Source organism: Panthera tigris, chromosome D1 (genome assembly GCF_018350195.1).
Source record: "Panthera tigris isolate Pti1 chromosome D1, P.tigris_Pti1_mat1.1, whole genome shotgun sequence".
NCBI lineage: Eukaryota > Metazoa > Chordata > Mammalia > Carnivora > Felidae > Panthera > Panthera tigris.
Window position 1 is genome coordinate 102,305,248 of NC_056669.1, and position 20,165 is coordinate 102,325,412.

The 20,165-nt window shown below is 40.5% G+C and overlaps 1 protein-coding gene and 1 long non-coding RNA gene across 3 annotated transcripts; both read right to left on the bottom strand.

The window, feature by feature from the left end:
• Positions 1-1,995: 1,995 nt before the first annotated feature.
• On the bottom strand, positions 1,996-17,636 carry LOC122231275. 2 transcript variants are annotated; one of them, XR_006208462.1, is made up of 7 exons: positions 17,455-17,636; positions 17,030-17,103; positions 16,095-16,223; positions 4,422-4,479; positions 3,161-3,222; positions 2,573-2,645; positions 1,996-2,196 (listed from the first exon to the last, which is right to left on the bottom strand). It is a non-coding gene; the product is annotated as an uncharacterized LOC122231275 (long non-coding RNA). The 2 variants fall into 2 exon arrangements; XR_006208463.1 differs by lacking the exon at positions 17,030-17,103.
• LOC102951225 (olfactory receptor 5B3-like) lies at positions 6,822-7,760 on the bottom strand. The gene has a single exon (XM_007092671.2). The coding sequence runs from the start codon at positions 7,758-7,760 to the stop codon at positions 6,822-6,824; it is 939 nt and encodes a 312-aa protein (XP_007092733.2).
• Positions 17,637-20,165: the final 2,529 nt, after the last annotated feature.

The following is a 20,165-nucleotide window of genomic DNA, read 5'->3' on the forward strand; positions in this document are numbered from 1 at the left end:
ATACACTGAGACTACAGAATAAATTGTTGAAATTCAGGAAGGCCTAAGTAGGTGGAAAGACATTCTGTGTTCACGGATTGGGTCATATGATACTGTTTACTGGCAATACTTTCCAAAGTGATCTACAGTTTTGATGTAATCCCTCTCATAATTCTAATGACCACAAGGAGAAAGGCTACTGCGAAAATTCAAATGTAATTTTGAGGGACCATCAACAGCCAAGACAATATTGAGAAGGAAGAACAAAGCGGGAGGACTCACCCTTCTGGATTTCGAAACTAATACAAATCTAAATTAATCAAAGCAATTTGATATTGCCTCAAGGATAGTGACGTCGGTCAAGTGAATAGAATTGAGAGACAAGAAATAAACCCATGTGTCTATTGTCCGTTGATTTTTGACAAAAATGCTAAGTTCATTCAATGGCAAAAGAAATCTTCAACAAATGGGCTGGGACAGCTGGATATCCACATGTAAGAGTGAAGTTGAATCCCTTCTCACAGCATATATAAAACTCAACACAAAATGGTTGATGACTGAAATATGACAGCTAAAAACATGAAACCATTAGAAAATGTGAGAAAAGTTCCAGACCTTGGATTGAGCAATGGTTTCTTATGTATTACATCAAAAACACAAGCAACAAAAGAAAAAAGAGATAAGATGAACTTCTTCAAAATTACAAACCTTTGTATATCAAAGTATATTTTCAAGAAAATGAAAAGAACGGCTTAAGAATGGGAGAAAAAAATTTGCAAATCACATTACAGATAAGGCTGTAATATGCAGGCTACATAAAGGACTCTTACAACTCAACAACAGAGAAACCAATAGACCCATTGAAAAATTGGCAAAGTCCTTGAACAGACATTTCTCCAAAGAAGATTTACTCAAAGCCAATAAGCACGTGGAAGTATGCTCAAAATCATTGGGCATTAGGGAAAAGTAAGTCAAAACCATGAGATACCATTTCACACCCATTAGGATGGTGTGTAAAAGAAAATGGAAACTAACAAATTGTAGCAAGAATGTGGGTAAATAGGAACCCTTGTACGTTGCTGGTGGGAAAGAAAAATGGAACATTTGCTGTGAAAAACAGTTTCATGGTCTTCAAAAGGTAAGCATAGAATTATCGTATAAACCAGCCATTCTGTTCCTAGTAATATCACCCAAGAATGAAAACAGGTCCTCAAATAACACTTGTGCGTGAATACAAATATTTCTGCTGCATTATTAACAATTGCCAATAGGTGAAAACCATCCAAATGTCTACCAATTGAGAATGGATGAAAAGATGTGGTATATATGTACACTGGGGTATTGTTCAGCCATAAAAAGAAATGAAGCATTGATACATGCTACAACACAGATAAGCCTCAAAAACAATGAATTGAGTAAAAGAAGTCAGACATAAAAGATCACTTATTATATGATTCTATTTACATGAGATATCCATAATAGTTAAATCCATAGGTTATTGGTTCCCAGGGACAGGGGGCCTTCATGGGTACGGGATCTTCTTTGTGAATAAAAAAAAGTCTTTTGGAATTAAATCGAGGTGATGGTTGCAGAACATTGTTAATGTGCTAAATACTACTGAGTTGCACAATTTAAAACAGTAGATTTTTTATGCTAATCTCACATACATTAAAAAAGGCCAGGCAGAGGGAAATTAAACAGACAATAGGAGGAGAAAATAATGTGATCACAAAGGCAGAAACTGATGGAAATACCACTGAGGAATGCTGGCGGTCACCCGCAGATGAAATACACCAGGGACGGAGTCTCCCCTAGAGACTCCCAAGACTGAGATCTTTGTTTCATCCCAGTGAAACTGATTTCCAACAACTGGCCTTCAGAACTGCGAGAAAACAAATGTGTGTGGTTTTAAGGCCCCAGAGTGTGGTCATTTGTTACAGCAACCATAGGAAACTAACATAAAATCTTTATTATCTTTGCTGTGTTCAACCACTGGGTTTTCAATTTAACGTGTTCCTGCAGTATGAGCTAGCTTACTTTGTTGTCTGTGTTCTGTTTTTACAAACAGATGATGAGTTTTTCTGTTCGGTGTCAGTTCCTCTTCTCATGCAGTTGTTCATTCCTTAAAATCTTTTACTGAGCCTCAGCTCTGAACTCTCAAGAGTCTTTGTTAGTGAACAAATCAGAAATTGTTCCCGGCTGCATAGAACTTTTATTCTAATAGAGAAAACAAATGAAAAGAGTAAACACACAAAAATGAATAAACAATATTTTGACCACTGTTATGAAGAAGATGATAGAGATAAATATTTGTGCCCTTTTTTTCCCATGTAAATTTGTTCCTATACAGAATCACATTTCATTAGCTACTCTTGAGCTCTGTGGAATAAACATTAGTCTAGACTCTGAGAATACATATCTAGGTGAGATAACATCTGTGGGCTCAAAAGTCTTGCAATTCAGTGCTACAACTAAACCTATAAAAACAAAGCAATATAATTCGTAACTGTTTTAGTAGTTCTATGGAGAAGGTTGGCATTATAGATGATTGAAAGAGAGATAAGAAAAGGAGCAGAAGGGAAAGGATGCTCACATGTTTTGAGCAGCTACTCTGTTCCAGGCGCTGTGCTACAGTCTGGCTCATTCAGTGCCCGTTTAATAGAAGTCTGTGGGAGAGGCAGTAGTTTCCCCATTAGAAACTCAGAACACTTGCATAACTTGCCCTACATCACAAAGTTTGGTTTGGAACAGAATTCACATTGGATTTGTTCTCTCTCCGAAACGTATGCTAAGTTGGCGCTAGCCATTTTGGTTACGATTTGGAGGCTGGTGAGTTTTCAAAAGAAATCATTGTAGAATCAAGTTATGTTGGAGAAATTTGATAGTTTTCTCAGCATAAATCCTCCCCACCCCCACAACATCGTCCAGATGATCTTCTGGGAAGCTCTCTGAATCTGTTAGGGTCAATAATACTAGCTGCCTAGCAAGCAAACTGCAAACAGCAGTGACATGACCATAGACGTCTTTCGTGCTTGCATATTGTTCCATTAGTTGTTCTGGGGGAATCTCTACAGAGATTCAGTTGACCCTGATTCTTTCCATTATTAATTTTGTCACCTCTTGTGGTCTGAATCCTCTCCACCCAGCTGGTGACAAAGAAAAAGAATGAACAGGACATCACCTGGAGAGTTTTGTGGTCCAGACTTGGAAGCAGCATGTATGATCTGTACTCACATTCCATGGCTAAGAACACAAACATATGGTCAAAATTAATTGTATGAAGGCAGAGGAACAGAGCCTATGTTTTTTCCAGGAGTAAAAAAGAAATAGTTTGGGAAAATAACCAACCAGTCTTTTCCATTGTAATGCTTATGATCATCAAATATTCATCTTAAACCTCCTTTCGTACAGAAAATTTCTTATTCACCTCCACCAGGGAGACAACCTAAACCCCAACTAATTAATATAGAAGCACAATGTCCAGGCTATTGGAGAGGTTGAAAGGTCTTCTCCACCCAGTCCTTGTGTGGCTCCTTGTTGCCTAGTAACTTATGCACTAAAAGGAAAACTTAGCTTCTTCCACATTCATTCCCAATAAATAAAATTGGACTAGAGTAAAGATAATGGGAAAAAAGGAGCTCCCATTCAGAATAGATAGTAATGGAAGGCGCACAGATTTCAATTTAGAAATCTTATGGAATCGACATTTTGAAGGCCCCTCAACCCTGGTGATGGGGTATATTTCTTTATAAGACCCTGATTTTTCTTTTTGGAAAAAATTCCATTTTCTATTAGTTTCCTTAGTACCTGGTCCAATCTCTTAAATGTTTTTTTTAATCCATTATTTTTTTTAACCTCTTTTGAAATATATCAGAGAAATAACTATGTCCAATGCCATATTAACAAACAACAACATCAGCATCACAGTTTGGTAATTTTTTTTTAAGTTTATTTCTTTATTTTGAGAGAGAGCATGAGCAGGGTAGGGGCTCAGAGAGAGGGAGAGAGAGAATCCAAGCAGTCTTGGTGTCTTCAGTATGGAGCCCGATTCGGGGCTCAAACTCACAAACTGTGAGATCATGACCTGAGCTGAAATCAAGAGTCGGTTGGTCAACTGAGCCATGCCCTAAAGTTTGGTAGTTTTTTATTTAGTTATCTTGTTAGATTTATAACTATTTGATTTGGGGGCTTCTAATAGGAAAGGCCTCATGTTTTTAATTTCAGTTCCTGTTTGTTTATTTCAGTATATAAGAAAGTGATCAAATTTAGTATATTAGCCCTGCATCCGACAATCATTCTATAATCACTTATTAGTCCCAGGAGGGTTCTTTTCTCCTATTTTTTCCTATTTTTTACGTAGGCATTCATGTCACCTGTGAACAAAAAGCAGTTTTTATTTATTCCTTCCCAAGTCTCCGCGTCATGAGATTCCATTCACGTACCGTAGGGATGGAGGAAAGCTCAGTGGTTTCCACAGATGAAGGAGTAGGGACTGGCAGTCTACAACAGAAATGGAAAGGGAAATATTAGAATTATAATGTATTCTCCATGGTACAGTGCTGGTATGACACTTGATCTTAGCCAAAAGGCTGAGAAGTGATAGGGCAGTGCTGGTGAACACAATGCTCTGCATTTGTTAAAACCCTTAAAACCCTACATGGCAGAGTAAAATTAATATATACAAAGCTTGGGTTCCTAGTGTTACAAATGCCCCATGGTAATATAAAATTCCTTTTTAGAGGAGACTAGGTGAGAGTTGTATTCATTTTCTATGGCTGTTATAACAGATGACCACAAACCTAGAAGCTTACGCAACACATATTAATTCCTTCACGGTCTAGAATCCAAAAGTCCAAATCAGGTTCTCTGGACAAAAGTCAGTGTATTAGAAGAGCCACCCTCCATCCATAGGCTCTAAGACAAAATCCATTTCTCTCCTCTTCCATTTTCTGATGGCTGTTGTCATCCATGATTTGTGGTCACATCACTTCATCTATTTCCAATGTCACATTGTCTACTCTTTTATCTGTGGTCAAACTTCTTATAATTATACGTGGGATTTCCTTCCTGGTCCACACAGAAAATACGGGATATAATCTTTAAGTTAATCAACTCTACATAGTCCTTTTAGGCCATATAAGGTAACCTTGGAAGATTCCAGAAATTAGGACGTGGATCAAGTCATTATTCAGATTGCCACAGGGTTACATTGAACATTCTGCACTGTTCTGAAAATTTTTTGTAACTCTAAAATAGTTCTAAAATGAAACAATTATTTAAGATAATTATAAAAATTTAGGTAATAATGTTTTTGACAGGAGAAATATTTCCATAAACGTAGAAGTGAATGTTTGTGTTATATTACACTGCCCCCAAATAGTAGGATGAAAATACTAGTATATTCAAGCACAGTCTTACAAATATTGAAATATCAAAGCCTCTTATTATCTAGAGGTAACAAATTAGTTGAGGGTACATATTTATGTGGGTAGATTTTTATAGTATAAAGCTTTCTGAGGATCAAAATTAAAAATATAAATATTGTGCATTATACTAGCATATTGAACGTACATTATCTTTATTATTGACAGATATTATCGTATATATTTCTATGTAGATATCTAGAATCATTTCAGTTAATTATATTTCATACATATGAAGTAATTTTCAAATATAATGGGATACTAACATTTAAATAATTTTTTTGAGAGAGAGAGAGAGAGAGAGAGAGAGAGAGAGAGAGAGAGAGAATTTCAAACAGGCTCCACATTCTGTGTGGAGCCCAGTGAAGGGCTTGATCCCACGACCCAGGATCATGACCTGCGCCGAAATCAAAAGTTGGACACTGAACCGATTGAGCCACCCAGGTGTTCCAACACTTCAAATAATTTTAAATTTAATGTCTTTTTATGATTTACTAAAGAGTATTTATTTGATACGTTACTTCCTATTTAATGAGGCATCACTTCAAAGTAAAAATTATAGAATTGTTTCAGATGATTCACTTGATTATGGGATCCAGGAAATCATTGTGCCCAAACTTTGGAGTACAAACACTGAGTGAGATAAAAATATTTCAGCAAAGCAGAAAATAAGCTGTGCCCCCTTAGGGTAGATACACTCATTTAGTAGTATATTACTTTAAGTATATTCTCAAAGTTATTCTTAAGTTAGGACTCTTTGAACAGCATTCAACTAATGAAATAAAAATATTGGACATAAATTTCTATTCTAATACATGAATTAAATATTTAAATTATTATTATTAAAAACTAACAACATTCCAGTTAATTCTGGGAAATTCCCGACTCCAATGTGTATGTATCCTCATGGGCACATAAGGATATGTGCCCTTCTGTTCATGGTCTCATTTGTGTCCCTATTTTATGTGTTTCTGCATTGATGTGGTAGAAACAAATTCATGTAGAATAAATGAATAAATCAATACCTGCTTTTACAAGTAGGCCCCAGGTGATTTTTTTTTTTTTGACAGAGAGAGATGGGGAGCCAGTGAGCAAAGGGCAGAGAAAGAGAAACAGAGCTCACTTAAGTGGAGCTCAAGCTCACCGAAGATGTGGCTCCAGCTCACCCGATCTGGGGCTCCAACTCAAGAACCCTGAGATCATGACCTGAGCAGAAGTCACATGCTTAATGCCTGAGCCACCCAGGCACCCAGACACTGAGACATCTTAATCATTCTTGTTCAGGTTATTACATTTCCGGACATATGTTTTTTCCTTCAGGATAAGAGGCATTGAATAAGCAAAGATATCACTTCAGAAACTTAATTTCACGGTGGTCTTAATGAAACTATATTAGTGTACATGTACAATGTTAAAAAATCACAATCTTAAAGATAATTTTGCCTCTGAAATGACCTTCATGAGTGCACTCTTAACCTCTTTGTTCCTCAGGCTATAGACCACAGGGTTCAGCATGGGGATGACCATGGTGTAGAACACAGATGCCATTTTGTCTGTGTCCATGGAATGGCTGGAACTGGGCTGTAAGTACATAAAAATGACTGTCCCATAGAAGATGGAGACTGCAGAGAGGTGAGAAGCACAGGTAGATAAAGCCTTCTGATATCCTGTAGATGAGTGCATCTTTAGGATGGTGATAAATATGAATATGTAGGAAATCAAGATAACCATGAGAGCAAAAAAGCTGTTGAAGCTCACTACATAAACAAGAACCAGCTCACTGACACGTCTATCAGAGCAAGAAAGAACCATGACTGCAGGAACATCACAGAAAAAATGATGAATCACATTGGACATACAAAAGGAGAGTCTGAATGTGTCTCCAGTGTGGATAGAGGCATTCAGGAAACCACAGGTGTAGGAACCTATGGCCAGACATGCACACACACCTGTCGTCATGGTGGTGGTGTAATGGAGGGGTCTGCACACTGCTGCATAGCGGTCATAGGCCATTGAAGCCAACAGGTAACTCTCCACAGTGGCAAAGGCTGCAAAAAAGAACATCTGAGCAGCACATGCATTGTAGGAGATGACCTTATCTCTTATAAGTAATCCAGCCATGACCTTGGGAGTGACAGCTGTAGAGTAACAAAGGTCCACCAGAGACAGGTTACTGAGGAAAAAGTACATGGGAGTGTGGAGACGAGAGTCCAACAGAATCAACGCTATTATCCCCAGGTTTCCAACCAGAGTGATGAGGTAGATGAGGGTGAACACGATAAAGAGGGGAACCTGCAGTTCTGGATCACTGGTTAGTCCCAGCAAGATGAACTGAGTCACTTCTGTCCTGTTATCCATCAGTGTTGAGAACCACAAACGCTATGGCAATGAGAAGAAAGAAATGGGTGATAAACCAAGAGACTTATATTGAAAAGTGTATACATACAGTATGTGTTATTTCATTAGAGCAGTAGTTTGTATATCAAGTTTCTCCAGATAAAAAAAAATTAGCTTGACAACAAAAGTCAGCGCATTAATGATGTGTAGATTTGCAAACTGTTGAATCTGAAGTATGGAGCATCTCTTCAATTCTGAAGTTTTAGAAATCTGTAAACTGAGACGTAGAGAATTAAATAACTTGATCAAGATGGCTCGTCCAGAAGGAATGTCTGGCCGTTCACTTCCCCCAAGCCTAGTGAAAGCAGGTACTTGCCCATGACTCACCCACCAGGAACTGCTGCAGACCCTGTAGAGGTACAGACGGTCCCCAACCTACGATGATTCGATTTAATGATTCTTCCACTTTACGATGGTGCCACAGTGACGCACATTCGATGGAAATCAAACTGTGACTTTTGGATTTTGACCTTTTCCCAGCCCACTGATGTGAGGCTTGACTCTCATGATGCTAGGCATTGGCACCAGCCACAGCCCCCAGTCAGCCACGCAATCATGAGGGTCAACAACCCAGACACTGGCAACCGTTCTGTGGTTCACTTTCAGTACATTACATGAGATATTTATTAGAAAACAGACTTTGTGTGAGATGATTTTGTGCAACTGTAGACTAATGTAAGTGCTCAGAGTATGTTTGAGGTAGGAGAGGCTAAGCTATGATGTTCAGTAAGTCAGGTGTATTAAGTAAATTTTCAACTTACCATACTTTCAACTTACCATGGAGTTATTGAAACATAAGCTCATTGTAAGTCCTGGAAAATCTGTATATTCCTTACATCCTCTCAAGAACATCATGAGTTTAATTTGTTATTACGGTCATTTAAATTATGATGCACAAGGAAGATGGCTCCGTAGGAGGACGCGGGGCTCACAGCGCGTCCGGCCGATCACTTAGATTCCACCTACACCTGCCTAAAGAACCCAGAAAACCGCCAGAGGATTAGCAGAAGGGAGTCTCCGGAGTCAAGCGCAGACCAGAGGCCCACGGAAGAGGGTAGGAAGGGCGGCGAGGCGGTGCGCGCTCCACGGACTGGCGGGAGGGAGCCGGGGCGGAGGGGCGGCTCGCCGGCCAAGCAGAGCCCCCGAGTCGGGCTGGCAAAAGCGGAGGGGCCGGACAGACTGTGTTCCCACAGCAAGCGCGACTTAGCGTCTGGGAGGTCATAAGTTAACAGCTCTGCTCGGAAAGCGGGAAGGCTGGAGGACAAAGGGAGGGAGAGCTGCTGAGCCCCGGACGACAGAGCTCAGCTTGGTGGGGAACAAAGGCGCTCGCCAGCGCCATCTCCCCCGCCCATCCCCCAGCCAAAATCCCAAAGGGAACCAGTTCCTGCCAGGGAACTTGCTCGCTCCGCGCAAACACCCAACTCTGTGCTTCTGCGGAGCCAAACCTCCGGCAGCGGATCTGACTCCCTCCCGCTGCCACAGGGCCCCTCCTGAAGTCGATCACCTAAGGAGAAGCGAGCTAAGCCTGCCCCTCCAGCCCCCGTGCACCTTGCCTACCCACCCCAGCTAATACGCCAGATCCCCAGCACCACAAGCCTGGCAGTGTGCAAGTAGCCCAGACGGGCCACGCCACCCCACAGTGAATCCCGCCCCTAGGAGAGGGGAAGAGAAGGCACACACCAGTCTGACTGTGGCCCCAGCAGTGGGCTGGGGGCAGACATCGGGTCGGACTGCGGCCCCGCCCACTAACTCCAGTTATACACCACAACACAGGGGAAGTGCACTGCAGGTCCTCACCACGCCAGGGACTCTCCAAAATGACCAAACGGAAGAATTCCCCTCAGAAGAATCTCCAGGAAATAACAACAGCTAATGAACTGATCAAAAAGGATTTAAATAATATAACAGAAAGTGAATTTAGAATAATAGTCATAAAATTAATCGCTGGGCTTGAAAACAGTATACAGGACAGCAGAGAATCTCTTGCCATAAAGATCGAGGGACTAAGGAACAGTCACGAGGAGTTGAAAAACGCTTTAAACGAAATGCAAAACAAAATGGAAACCACAATGGCTCGGCTTGAAGAGGCAGAGGAGAGAATAGGTGAACTAGAAGATAAAGTTATGGAGAAAGAGGAAGCTGAAAGAAAGAGAGATAAAAAAATCCAGGAGTATGAGGGGAAAATTAGAGAACTAAGTGATACACTAAAAAAAAATAATATACGCATAATTGGTATCCCAGAGGAGGAAGAGAGAGGGAAAGGTGCTGAAGGGGTACTTGAACAAATTATAGCTGAGAACTTCCCTGAACTGGGGAAGGAAAAAGGCATTGAAATCCAAGAGGCACAGAGAACTCCCTTCAGACGTAACTTGAATCGATCTTCTGCACGACATATCATAGTGAAACTGGCAAAATACAAGGATAAAGAGAAAATTCTGAAAGCAGCAAGGGATAAACGTGCCCTCACATATAAAGGGAGACCTATAAGACTCGTGACTGATCTCTCCTTTGAAACTTGGCAGGCCAGAAAGGCTTGGCACGATATCTACAGTGTGCTAAACAGAAAAAATATGCAGCTGAGAATCCTTTATCCAGCAAGTCTGTCATTTAGAATAGAAGGAGAGATAAAGGTCTTCCCAAACAAACAAAAACTGAAGGAATTTGTCACCACGAAACCAGCCCTACAAGAGATCCTAAGGGGGATCCTGTGAGACAAAGTACCACAGACATCACTACAAACATAAAACATACAGACATCACAATGACTCTAAACCCATATCTTTCTATAATAACACTGAATGTAAATGGATTAAATGCGCCAACTAAAAGACATAGGGTATCAGAATGGATAAAAAAACAAGACCCATCTATTTGCTGTCTACAAGAGACTCATTTTAGATCTGAGGACACCTTTAGATTGAGAGTGAGGGGATGGAGAACTATTTATCATGCTCCTGGAAGCCAAAAGAAAGCTGGAGTAGCCATACTTATATCAGACAAACTAGACTTTAAACTAAAGGCTGTAACAAGAGATGAAGAAGGGCATTATATAATAATCACAGGGTCTATCCACCAGGAAGAGCTAACTATTATAAATGTCTATGCGCCAAATACCCGAGCCCCCAGATATATAAAACAATTACTCATAAACATAAGCAACCTTATTGATAAGAATGTGGTCATTGCAGGGGACTTTAACACCCCACTTACAGAAATGGATAGATCATCTAGACACACAGTCAATAAAGAAACAAGGGCCCTGAATGATACATTGGATCAGATGGACTTGACAGATATATTTAGAACTCTGCATCCCAAAGCAACAGAATATACTTTCTTCTCGAGTGCACATGGAACATTCTCCAAGATAGATCATATACTGGGTCACAAAACAGCCCTTCATAAGTTTACAAGAATTGAAATTATACCATGCATACTTTCAGACCACAATGCTATGAAGCTTGAAATCAACCACAGGAAAAAGTCTGGAAAACCTCCAAAAGCATGGAGGTTAAAGAACACCCTACTAACGAATGAGTGGGTCAACCAGGCAATTAGAGAAGAAATTAAAATATATATGGAAACAAACGAAAATGAAAATACAACAATCCAAACGCTTTGGGATGCAGCGAAGGCAGTCCTGAGAGGAAAATACATTGCAATCCAGGCCTATCTCAAGAAACAAGAAAAATCCCAAATACAAAACCTAACAGCACACCTAAAGGAAATAGAAGCAGAACAGCAAAGGCAGCCTAAACCCAGCAGAAGAAGAGAAATAATAAAGATCAGAGCAGAAATAAACAATATAGAATCTAAAAAAACTGTAGAGCAGATCAACGAAACCAAGAGTTGGTTTTTTGAAAAAATAAACAAAATTGACAAACCTCTAGCCAGGCTTCTCAAAAAGAAAAGGGACATGACCCAAATAGATAAAATCATGAGTGAAAATGGAATTATTACAATCAATCGCTCAGACATACAAGCAATTATCAGGGAATACTATGAAAAATTATATGCCAACAAACTGGACAACCTGGAAGAAATGGACAAATTCCTAAACACCCACACTCTTCCAAAACTCAATCAGGAGGAAACAGAAAGCTTGAACAGACCCATAACCAGCGAAGAAATTGAATCAGTCATCAAAAATCTCCCGACAAATACCTATCCTTCTCAAGCATTCCAAGAAATAGAAAGGGAAGGAAAACTTCCAGACTCATTCTATGAAGCCAGTATTACTTTGATTCCTAAACCAGACAGAGACCAAGTAAAAAAAGAGAACTACAGGCCAATATCCCTGATGAATATGGATGCAAAAATTCTTAATAAGATACTAGCAAATCGAATTCAACAGCATATAAAAAGAATTATTCACCATGATCAAGTGGGATTCATTCCTGGGATGCAGGGCTGGTTCAACATTCGCAAATCGATCAACGTGATACATCACATTAACAAAAAAAAAGAGAAGAACCATATGATCCTGTCAATCGATGCAGAAAAGGCCTTTGACAAAATCCAGCACCCTTTCTTAATAAAAACCCTTGAGAAAGTCAGGATAGAAGGAACATACTTAAAGATCATAAAGGCCATTTATGAAAAGCCCACAGCTAACATCATCCTCAACGGGGAAAAACTGAGAGCTTTTTCCCTGAGATCAGGAACACGACAGGGATGCCCACTGTCACCGCTGTTGTTCAATATAGTGCTGGAAGTTCTAGCATCAGCAATCAGACAACAAAAGGAAATCAAAGGCATCCAAATTGGCAAAGATGAAGTCAAGCTTTCGCTTTTTGCAGATGACATGATATTATACATGGAAAATCCGATAGACTCCACCAAAAGTCTGCTAGAACTGATACATGAATTCAGCAAAGTTGCAGGATACAAAATCAATGTGCAGAAATCAGTTGCATTCTTATACACTAACAATGAAGCAACAGAAAGACAAATGAAGAAACTGATCCCATTCACAATTGCACCAAGAAGCATAAAATACCTAGGAATAAATCTAACCAAAGATGTAAAAGATCTGTATGCTGAAAACTATAGAAAGCTTATGCAGGTAATTGAAGAAGATATAAAGAAATGGAAAGACATTCCCTGCTCATGGATTGGAAGAATAAATATTGTCAAAATGTCAATACTACCCAAAGCTATCTACACATTCAATGCAATCCCAATCAAAATTGCACCAGCATTCTTCTCGAAACTAGAACAAGCAATCTTAAAATTCATATGGAACCACAAAAGGCCCCGAATAGCCAAAGTAATTTTGAAGAAGAAGACCAAAGCAGGAGGCATCACAATCCCAGAATTTAGCCTCTACTACAAAGCTGTCATCATCAAGACAGCATGGTATTGGCATAAAAACAGACACATAGACCAATGGAATAGAATAGAAACCCCAGAACTAGACCCACAAACGTATGGCCAACTCATCTTTGACAAAGCAGGAAAGAACATCCAATGGAAAAAAGACAGTCTCTTTAACAAATGGTGCTGGGAGAACTGGACAGCAACATGCAGAAGGCTGAAACTAGACCACTTTCTCACACCATTCACAAAAATAAACTCAAAATGGATAAAGGACCTGAATGTGAGACAGGAAACCATCAAAACCCTAGAGGAGAAAGCAGGAAAAGACCTCTCTGACCTCAGCCGTAGCAATCTCTTACTCGGCACATCCCCAAAGGCAAGGGAATTAAAAGCAAAAGTGAATTACTGGGACCTTATGAAGATAAAAAGCTTCTGCACAGCAAAGGAAACAACCAACAAAACTAAAAGGCAACCAACAGAATGGGAAAAGATATTTGCAAATGACACATCGGACAAAGGGCTAGTATCCAAAATCTATAAAGAGCTCATCAAACTCCACACCCGAAAAACAAATAACCCAGTGAAGAAATGGGCAGAAAACATGAATAGACACTTCTCTAAAGAAGACATCCGGATGGCCAACAGGCACATGAAAAGATGCTCAACGTCGCTCCTTATCAGGGAAATACAAATCAAAACCACACTCAGATACCACCTCACGCCAGTCAGAGTGGCCAAAATGAACAAATCAGGAGACTATAGATGCTGGAGAGGATGTGGAGAAACAGGAACCCTCTTGCACTGTTGGTGGGAATGCAAATTGGTGCAGCCGCTCTGGAAAGCAGTGTGGAGGTTCCTCAGAAAATTAAAAATAGACCTACCCTATGACCCAGCAATAGCACTGCTAGGAATTTATCCAAGGGATACAGGAGTACTGATGCATAGGGGCACCTGTACCCCAATGTTTATAGCGGCACTCTCAACAATAGCCAAATTATGGAAAGAGCCTTAATGTCCATCAACTGATGAATGGATAAAGAAATTGTGGTTTATATACACAATGGAGTACTATGTGGCAATGAGAAAGAATGAAATATGGCCCTTTGTAGCAACATGGATGGAACTGGAGAGTGTGATGCTAAGTGAAATAAGCCATACAGAGAAAGACAGATACCATATGGTTTCACTCTTATGTGGATCCTGAGAAACATAACAGAAACCCATGGGGAGGGGAAGGAAAAAAAAAAAAAAAAGAGGCTAGAGTGGGAGAGAGCCAAAGCATAAGAGACTGTTAAAAACTGAGAACAAACTGAGGGTTGATGGGGGGTGGGAGGGAGGGCAGGGTGGGTGATGGGTATTGAGGAGGGCACCTTTTGGGATGAGCACTGGGTGTTGTATGGAAACCAATTTGACAGTAAATTTCATATATTAAAAAAGAAAAAAAAATAAATAAATAAATTATGATGCACAAGGGGTTCCTGGGTTGCTGTCACTTGAGTGTCTGACTCTTGATTTTCGCTCTGGTCATGAGATTGAGCCCTTGCATCAGGCTCCATGCTGATTCTCTTCCTGTCTCTCTGCCCCTCGCCTGCTTGTGCTCTCTCTCTCTAATAAATAAATATGCACAGGACATTGAGTAATTTTTTATATTTATTTATTGAAAAAAAGGCCTAATGTTTATTTGTTTTTGAGAGAGAGAGAGAGTGTGAGCAAGTGAGGGGCAGAGAGAGAGGGAGACACAGAATCCGAAGCAGGTTCCAGGCTCTAAGCTGTCAGCACAGAGCCCAAAGGCGGAGCTCGAACCCGTGCACCATGGGATCATGACCTGAGCTGAAGTTGGAGGTTTAACAGACTGACCCACCCTCAGGCCCCGATTTCTTATATTTAAATGAATATTAGTTGACAAGCCATGCTTTGAACCAACTTTTGAACCCACACTGAATGGTTCCTAAGATGACAGTCTAAAATGTATTGAAATGAAATTGAATTTAACTCAACTTACGATTGCTCATTGTCTCTACTGGTCCAAAATCAGTTTGTGGTTTCCCACTGAAGTGTCTGAGAGACACAGGCATGGTGCACACGGTGGGCTACCTGGAGCCTGAGGAGCTGGGATAGTCAGTACTCCTCCATAGGACGAGTACTATAAATCTGTTCACTTAAACTTGAAGCCTTGGAAGGGCATCCCTCTTCTGCTAACTACTCACATCTTCCTCCTAAACTTTGACAATTTCCCGTACAATAGGGGAATTACTTGCCAACATTAGACATTGTGGACATTGTTTGCCAGCCTTAGCACACTTGTCCACTTGGATCCTATACTACATTCTATAGCAATAATACAGGGTTTATCTGTAAATGCATGTGTGTATACGTAGGTGGTATTATCATTCCTCCTTCACCATTGTGGAGCATGAGGATTTGAGAAGTTATGCGATGCTCTAAAATACACAGCTAGCATGGGAAAGAGTCAAGATTCAAGAGTTAAATCCACTTTCTGTGTAATCAAAAGGCTCTGCTTTTAGCCATTCGCTGTCAACATCTGTGGTTGTACTGGTGACAATAAGCTTGAAATTATAGGGAAAAGTTATAGGGAAATTATAGGGGATCTTGTTAATTCATAGGAGGGATTTTGTAGTTTAAAGGTTATTTCACTCTTGCTTTTGCTTGTTTGTGCCCAATGAGAGGCCAGCATTGAGTGACCAGGATGAAATCACCACTCGATCAATTAGAGAATCATCTGTGGCTCTTTTGTTCATATCTTTAGCAAAGCAGAACGATGTTCCTTAAGTATCAATAAACTCCCTTCTGAAGGAAATTTTGACATGTATACTCCAGTCTCACCTCCGTAGTTTGGAAAAACATTGAAAACATCGATTTCTGTTCTCGAATAACTCGAAGTAAGCAGAGCTGCCCTACTGCTTTTGCATGGATTACACTTGTCGTTAAAAATGTTTACGGAATATGGATGCTTACCTGTCTTCTGGGTGGACAGGAAGAGCCAGTGCTGATTAGCGGGTCTGAATCAGAATCTCAGCCATAGGATAATGCATAAATCTTACTACAGGAGCTCTCTCAGGACATGGTCATAAGGCTCCAAGTTCTCTGAGGCAGGGAAAAATGGAGGAAAGCATATTAATATGGTTCAATTTCTGAACCTACCATGCATTCCTTCTGTGTCCTTAGAGGAATCACTGACTTCCTCCTTATTTGTAAAATAAAGATGATAAGATTACCTCTTACATAATTCACAGACTCGTGTCTATAAATAACAAGCAGGGAGGGTCTGTAAAACATCTCAGCAAGAAATTATCATTTTTGAAGTCAATCGATGTGATTTTTCTCTTGGGGTGTTTCCCCTGAATGTGGTTGCAGGCTGATAGAGAATCCACGATAAGACTTCTATGCACTAGCAAGTTTAACATTCACAAGAATAAATGATCACCAAATGGGTTCAGCATGTAGACTGGTGCCTCTACAATGATGTCATATGGAGTCATCTTGGGATTTCATTGGCTAATGCACGGGGATGTGGAGAGAATTATAGAGACACAGGGACTTCTGGGAATTTCCCCTGGGAGAACATTTCTGGCACCTCATCCCACCTTCTCAGGATGGAAGCAATTAAACAGCCTGTGGGAGCCACTCTGGTTATTTTCACTGAACACACACGTTTTTGTATTACTTGTTATTTTTGTCAGTTTATAATTAATGCATGATTTCCATACAGTAACATCCACAATCTTAGCATATAGTTTTAGGGATATTGTCAGGTTCATGTCAAGTAAGCACTATCACCTAAAAAAATTCATACAAACCTCTCTGTGTAAACCCATTCTCCCACTCACTGCCCCTGGAAACCCATAAACTCTTTTGTCCAAATAAAGTCGCCTTTTCTAGAGTGTCCTTACCCCTAATCTTAGAACATGTACTGCGTAGGTCTATAATTTTTCACTCAGCATTTGAGGCCCATCTGTATCGTTTCCTGTATCAAAGGAGAATATTTTTACTGCGGGGTAGAATTTTACTATCTGGTTGTTACTGATGGTTTATCTTATTCTTACTTGAAGAGCATTTGTGTTGGTGCTAGTGTTTTGCGATTACAAATAAAGCTGATTTAAACATCTGCCTCAAGTTTTTTTGTTTGTCTGTTTTCATGGCAAAAATTCTTATTTTTTAATGGAAATGTAGTTAGCACAAAATGTTACATTAGTTTCAAGCATACACCACAGTGATTTGACAACTCTATGCATTATGCTCTGCTCACAATTGTAGCTACCGTCCGTCCCCAGGCAGCACCATTACAATACCATTGACTATATTCCCTGGGCTGCACCTTCTATCCTTGTGACATATTCATTCCATTCCTGGAAGACTGAATCGCCCACTCCTCTTCACCTATTTTGCCCTTCCCCCACATGGCTCTGGCACCACCAGTCTGGCAACCACCAGTCTGGCACTGGCAACCACCAGTCTGTTCTCTGTATACATGGGTCTCTTTTAGCTTTCTGTTCGTACGTAACCTCTGTCTGGTGGAATGTGTTAAGTCTTCCGCTGTCACTCCTACGGTGACGGAGGGCTTCTCACAGAGGAGGAAGTCATCTCCTATGACGTATGCGGTGCTCAGAGGTTCTTCCTTCTGGCTTTTGCCACCGTAGACGGCTTCCTGGTAGCTGTCGTGTGTAGAGTGTCAGCGCTTACTTGGCACCCGCCGCTCTGACCACCATCGTGTGTGCTCAAATGGCGGTAGGCAGGTACGTTTGGGGCTTGCTGAATTTGCCATCCACACTGGAGTCACCTTCGGCCTCTCTTTCTGCCATTCCGATGTGGTCCACTGCTTTTTCTGTGATAGCCCCTCGATCCTGGCTCTTTCCTGCTGTGCCATCTACGTAAATGAGATTGTGCTCTTTAATTAGTGGATTTCTAAGTCCGTTTTGCCCTTATAGTTATCTTGACCTCCTATCTGTTCACATTCCTTGCCATCCTGAGGATGCTCTCAGCACAGGGACAGCGACTTGCTACTTGCACGTGGGCTTACTCATGCGGTTGCATATCTGCTGCACAGTCAGCCGGGCTCAAAGGCTCAACATGGCATTACTCACGTTTCTGACCGCTGATTCTGGTTATTCTCTCCCTTTTCTCCACATGCTCTTTCGTCTTCCAGAGGTTGGACCTGCTTTCTTGCATAATATTTTCAGTGTGAAAGTAAAACCGACTCCAAACTCACACAAGATTTTCTCTGCCACATCATCCTAATCCATGATGTCAAAGGGCTGGCCCCGATGCAAGCATGGATCGGGCATGGAAGACTCCATCTCTTGAGGAAAACAGCTGCAAAGAATTTGTGTCCATAGTTCATCTATCACAATTGGAAATTAGATTAAACTGCTATAACGAAGAAAGCCAAAACACAGTGGCTTAAATACAATACCAATTCATTTCAAATGGTGGATACCTGGGGTAGGATAAATATGAACTCTCTGGACATGGCACCCATCGGTCATTCTGGGCCAAGTTCAGTCCACACAGCCTCTCTCTATCATCTTGCAGAGTGTTGAAATTCTGTCCTTATCATCACTATTCTACCTGCAGGAAAGGAGAAAGGGATGGGTTGAAGGAAATATAATTTCTTTTCAAGAAAGTGATATAATAGCTGGTCACATTACCTCTGAGTACATTCCACTGGCAAGAGTTCAGTCATAAGACCACAAAAAAATCAATGATAAACCAACCACAAAATTTTACCTCTGCCTGAAAGGCAATGTGCTTAGCTGAAATCTCAATAGTCTGGAATTTTAAAAAAATGTTCCTTGAGGAAAGCCAGTATACTGCCACACAATTAGGAACTGAATCTGAACTTCTACTCTGTCTCCAAAACTGTGTCTCTGGCTTGTTTTTGCCCTAGTGGAAAGTCCTTTTCCTGGATCTCACACTGCTTCATTAAGAGCCCTTTTCTCAATCACACCATCTAAAATAGCTTTTTATCTCTTATCTGCTCTTATCTTCTTCAGATATTTAAATAAATCTCTTAAATTACATTTTATTTGTTTAATTGCTTATTTTGGTTTAGCACTGGAGCAGAGGTACAAATTTGGAATTTTCAGCATGTAGATGGTATTTAAACCGTGAGAATGAGAACATAGGTAAGAGAATGTAGGTAGAGAGAAGCAAAGTGTTTCAAGGACCAACACCTGGAACTTTCTCAATGAAAGGTCAAAGAGATGAGGAGCCAACAAAGGTGAGTGGTGTCCTGGAAACCAAGTGATGAGAAATGCATCAGTAGGGAACAGACGTGTCAAATCTGCTGGTAGGTTAAACAATGTCAAGACTTAGAACTGGCAATACGTCATAGTGATACGAAGTTGGTGGATGACTTTGAGTGGTTTTGGTTGGATGGTGGGGTGACAAATCTCATAACGGTGTACTCTACAATCTAGTCCATAACTTTTCTTTGCTTTACATAGCTTCTAAGTATTGTCCCAACCTGTATGATGGAGTAAATGCATACTGTCTTTTCCCAGAGAAACGAGAGAGATAGGGCTTTGAGACTTTCAACTCTGAGAAGAGAGAAGATGGACAGAGGCTAACAACATGGTGGGAAGCCAAGGTTTTAGGAGAGAGTTGACTGGGAGGAGATGTTTGACAGTAGATGATGCTTCATGAACCTGAAGGTCAGTTTTATATCAAATATTTACTTTGCAGCAGTTCATCGATCTGGGCTTCACTTCCCCTCCATTCTGACTGAGTACAAGGTTACTGTTTATTTGTTTCTCTGGAAGAATGAAGGAGAATGAGTAGTTTATGTTACCTTGGGGAAAAGCAGTGTAGACACAGGGGAAAAAAAGGCTCAGGAGGAGGTGTGGTGCTTGAAGTGATGAACAAGTAAGAAAAAGGCAGGGACTTAGAACAGGAACCGAGAGACTAAAAGAGAACTTATGTGCACACAATCCCTACCCCAAGATGCCTCAGAAAATTTAGGAAGGTCCTTAGCCTCCTGTAGCTAGTCGTTATTTCATTTTCCAGTTAAAGGAAAGAGGGCTGGAGGGT

What these genes read in the sequence shown, in the direction of transcription:
- LOC102951225 (XM_007092671.2), bottom strand. Translation starts at nt 7,760, where the DNA reads ATGGATAACAGGACAGAAGTGACTCAGTTCATCTTGCTGGGACTAACC.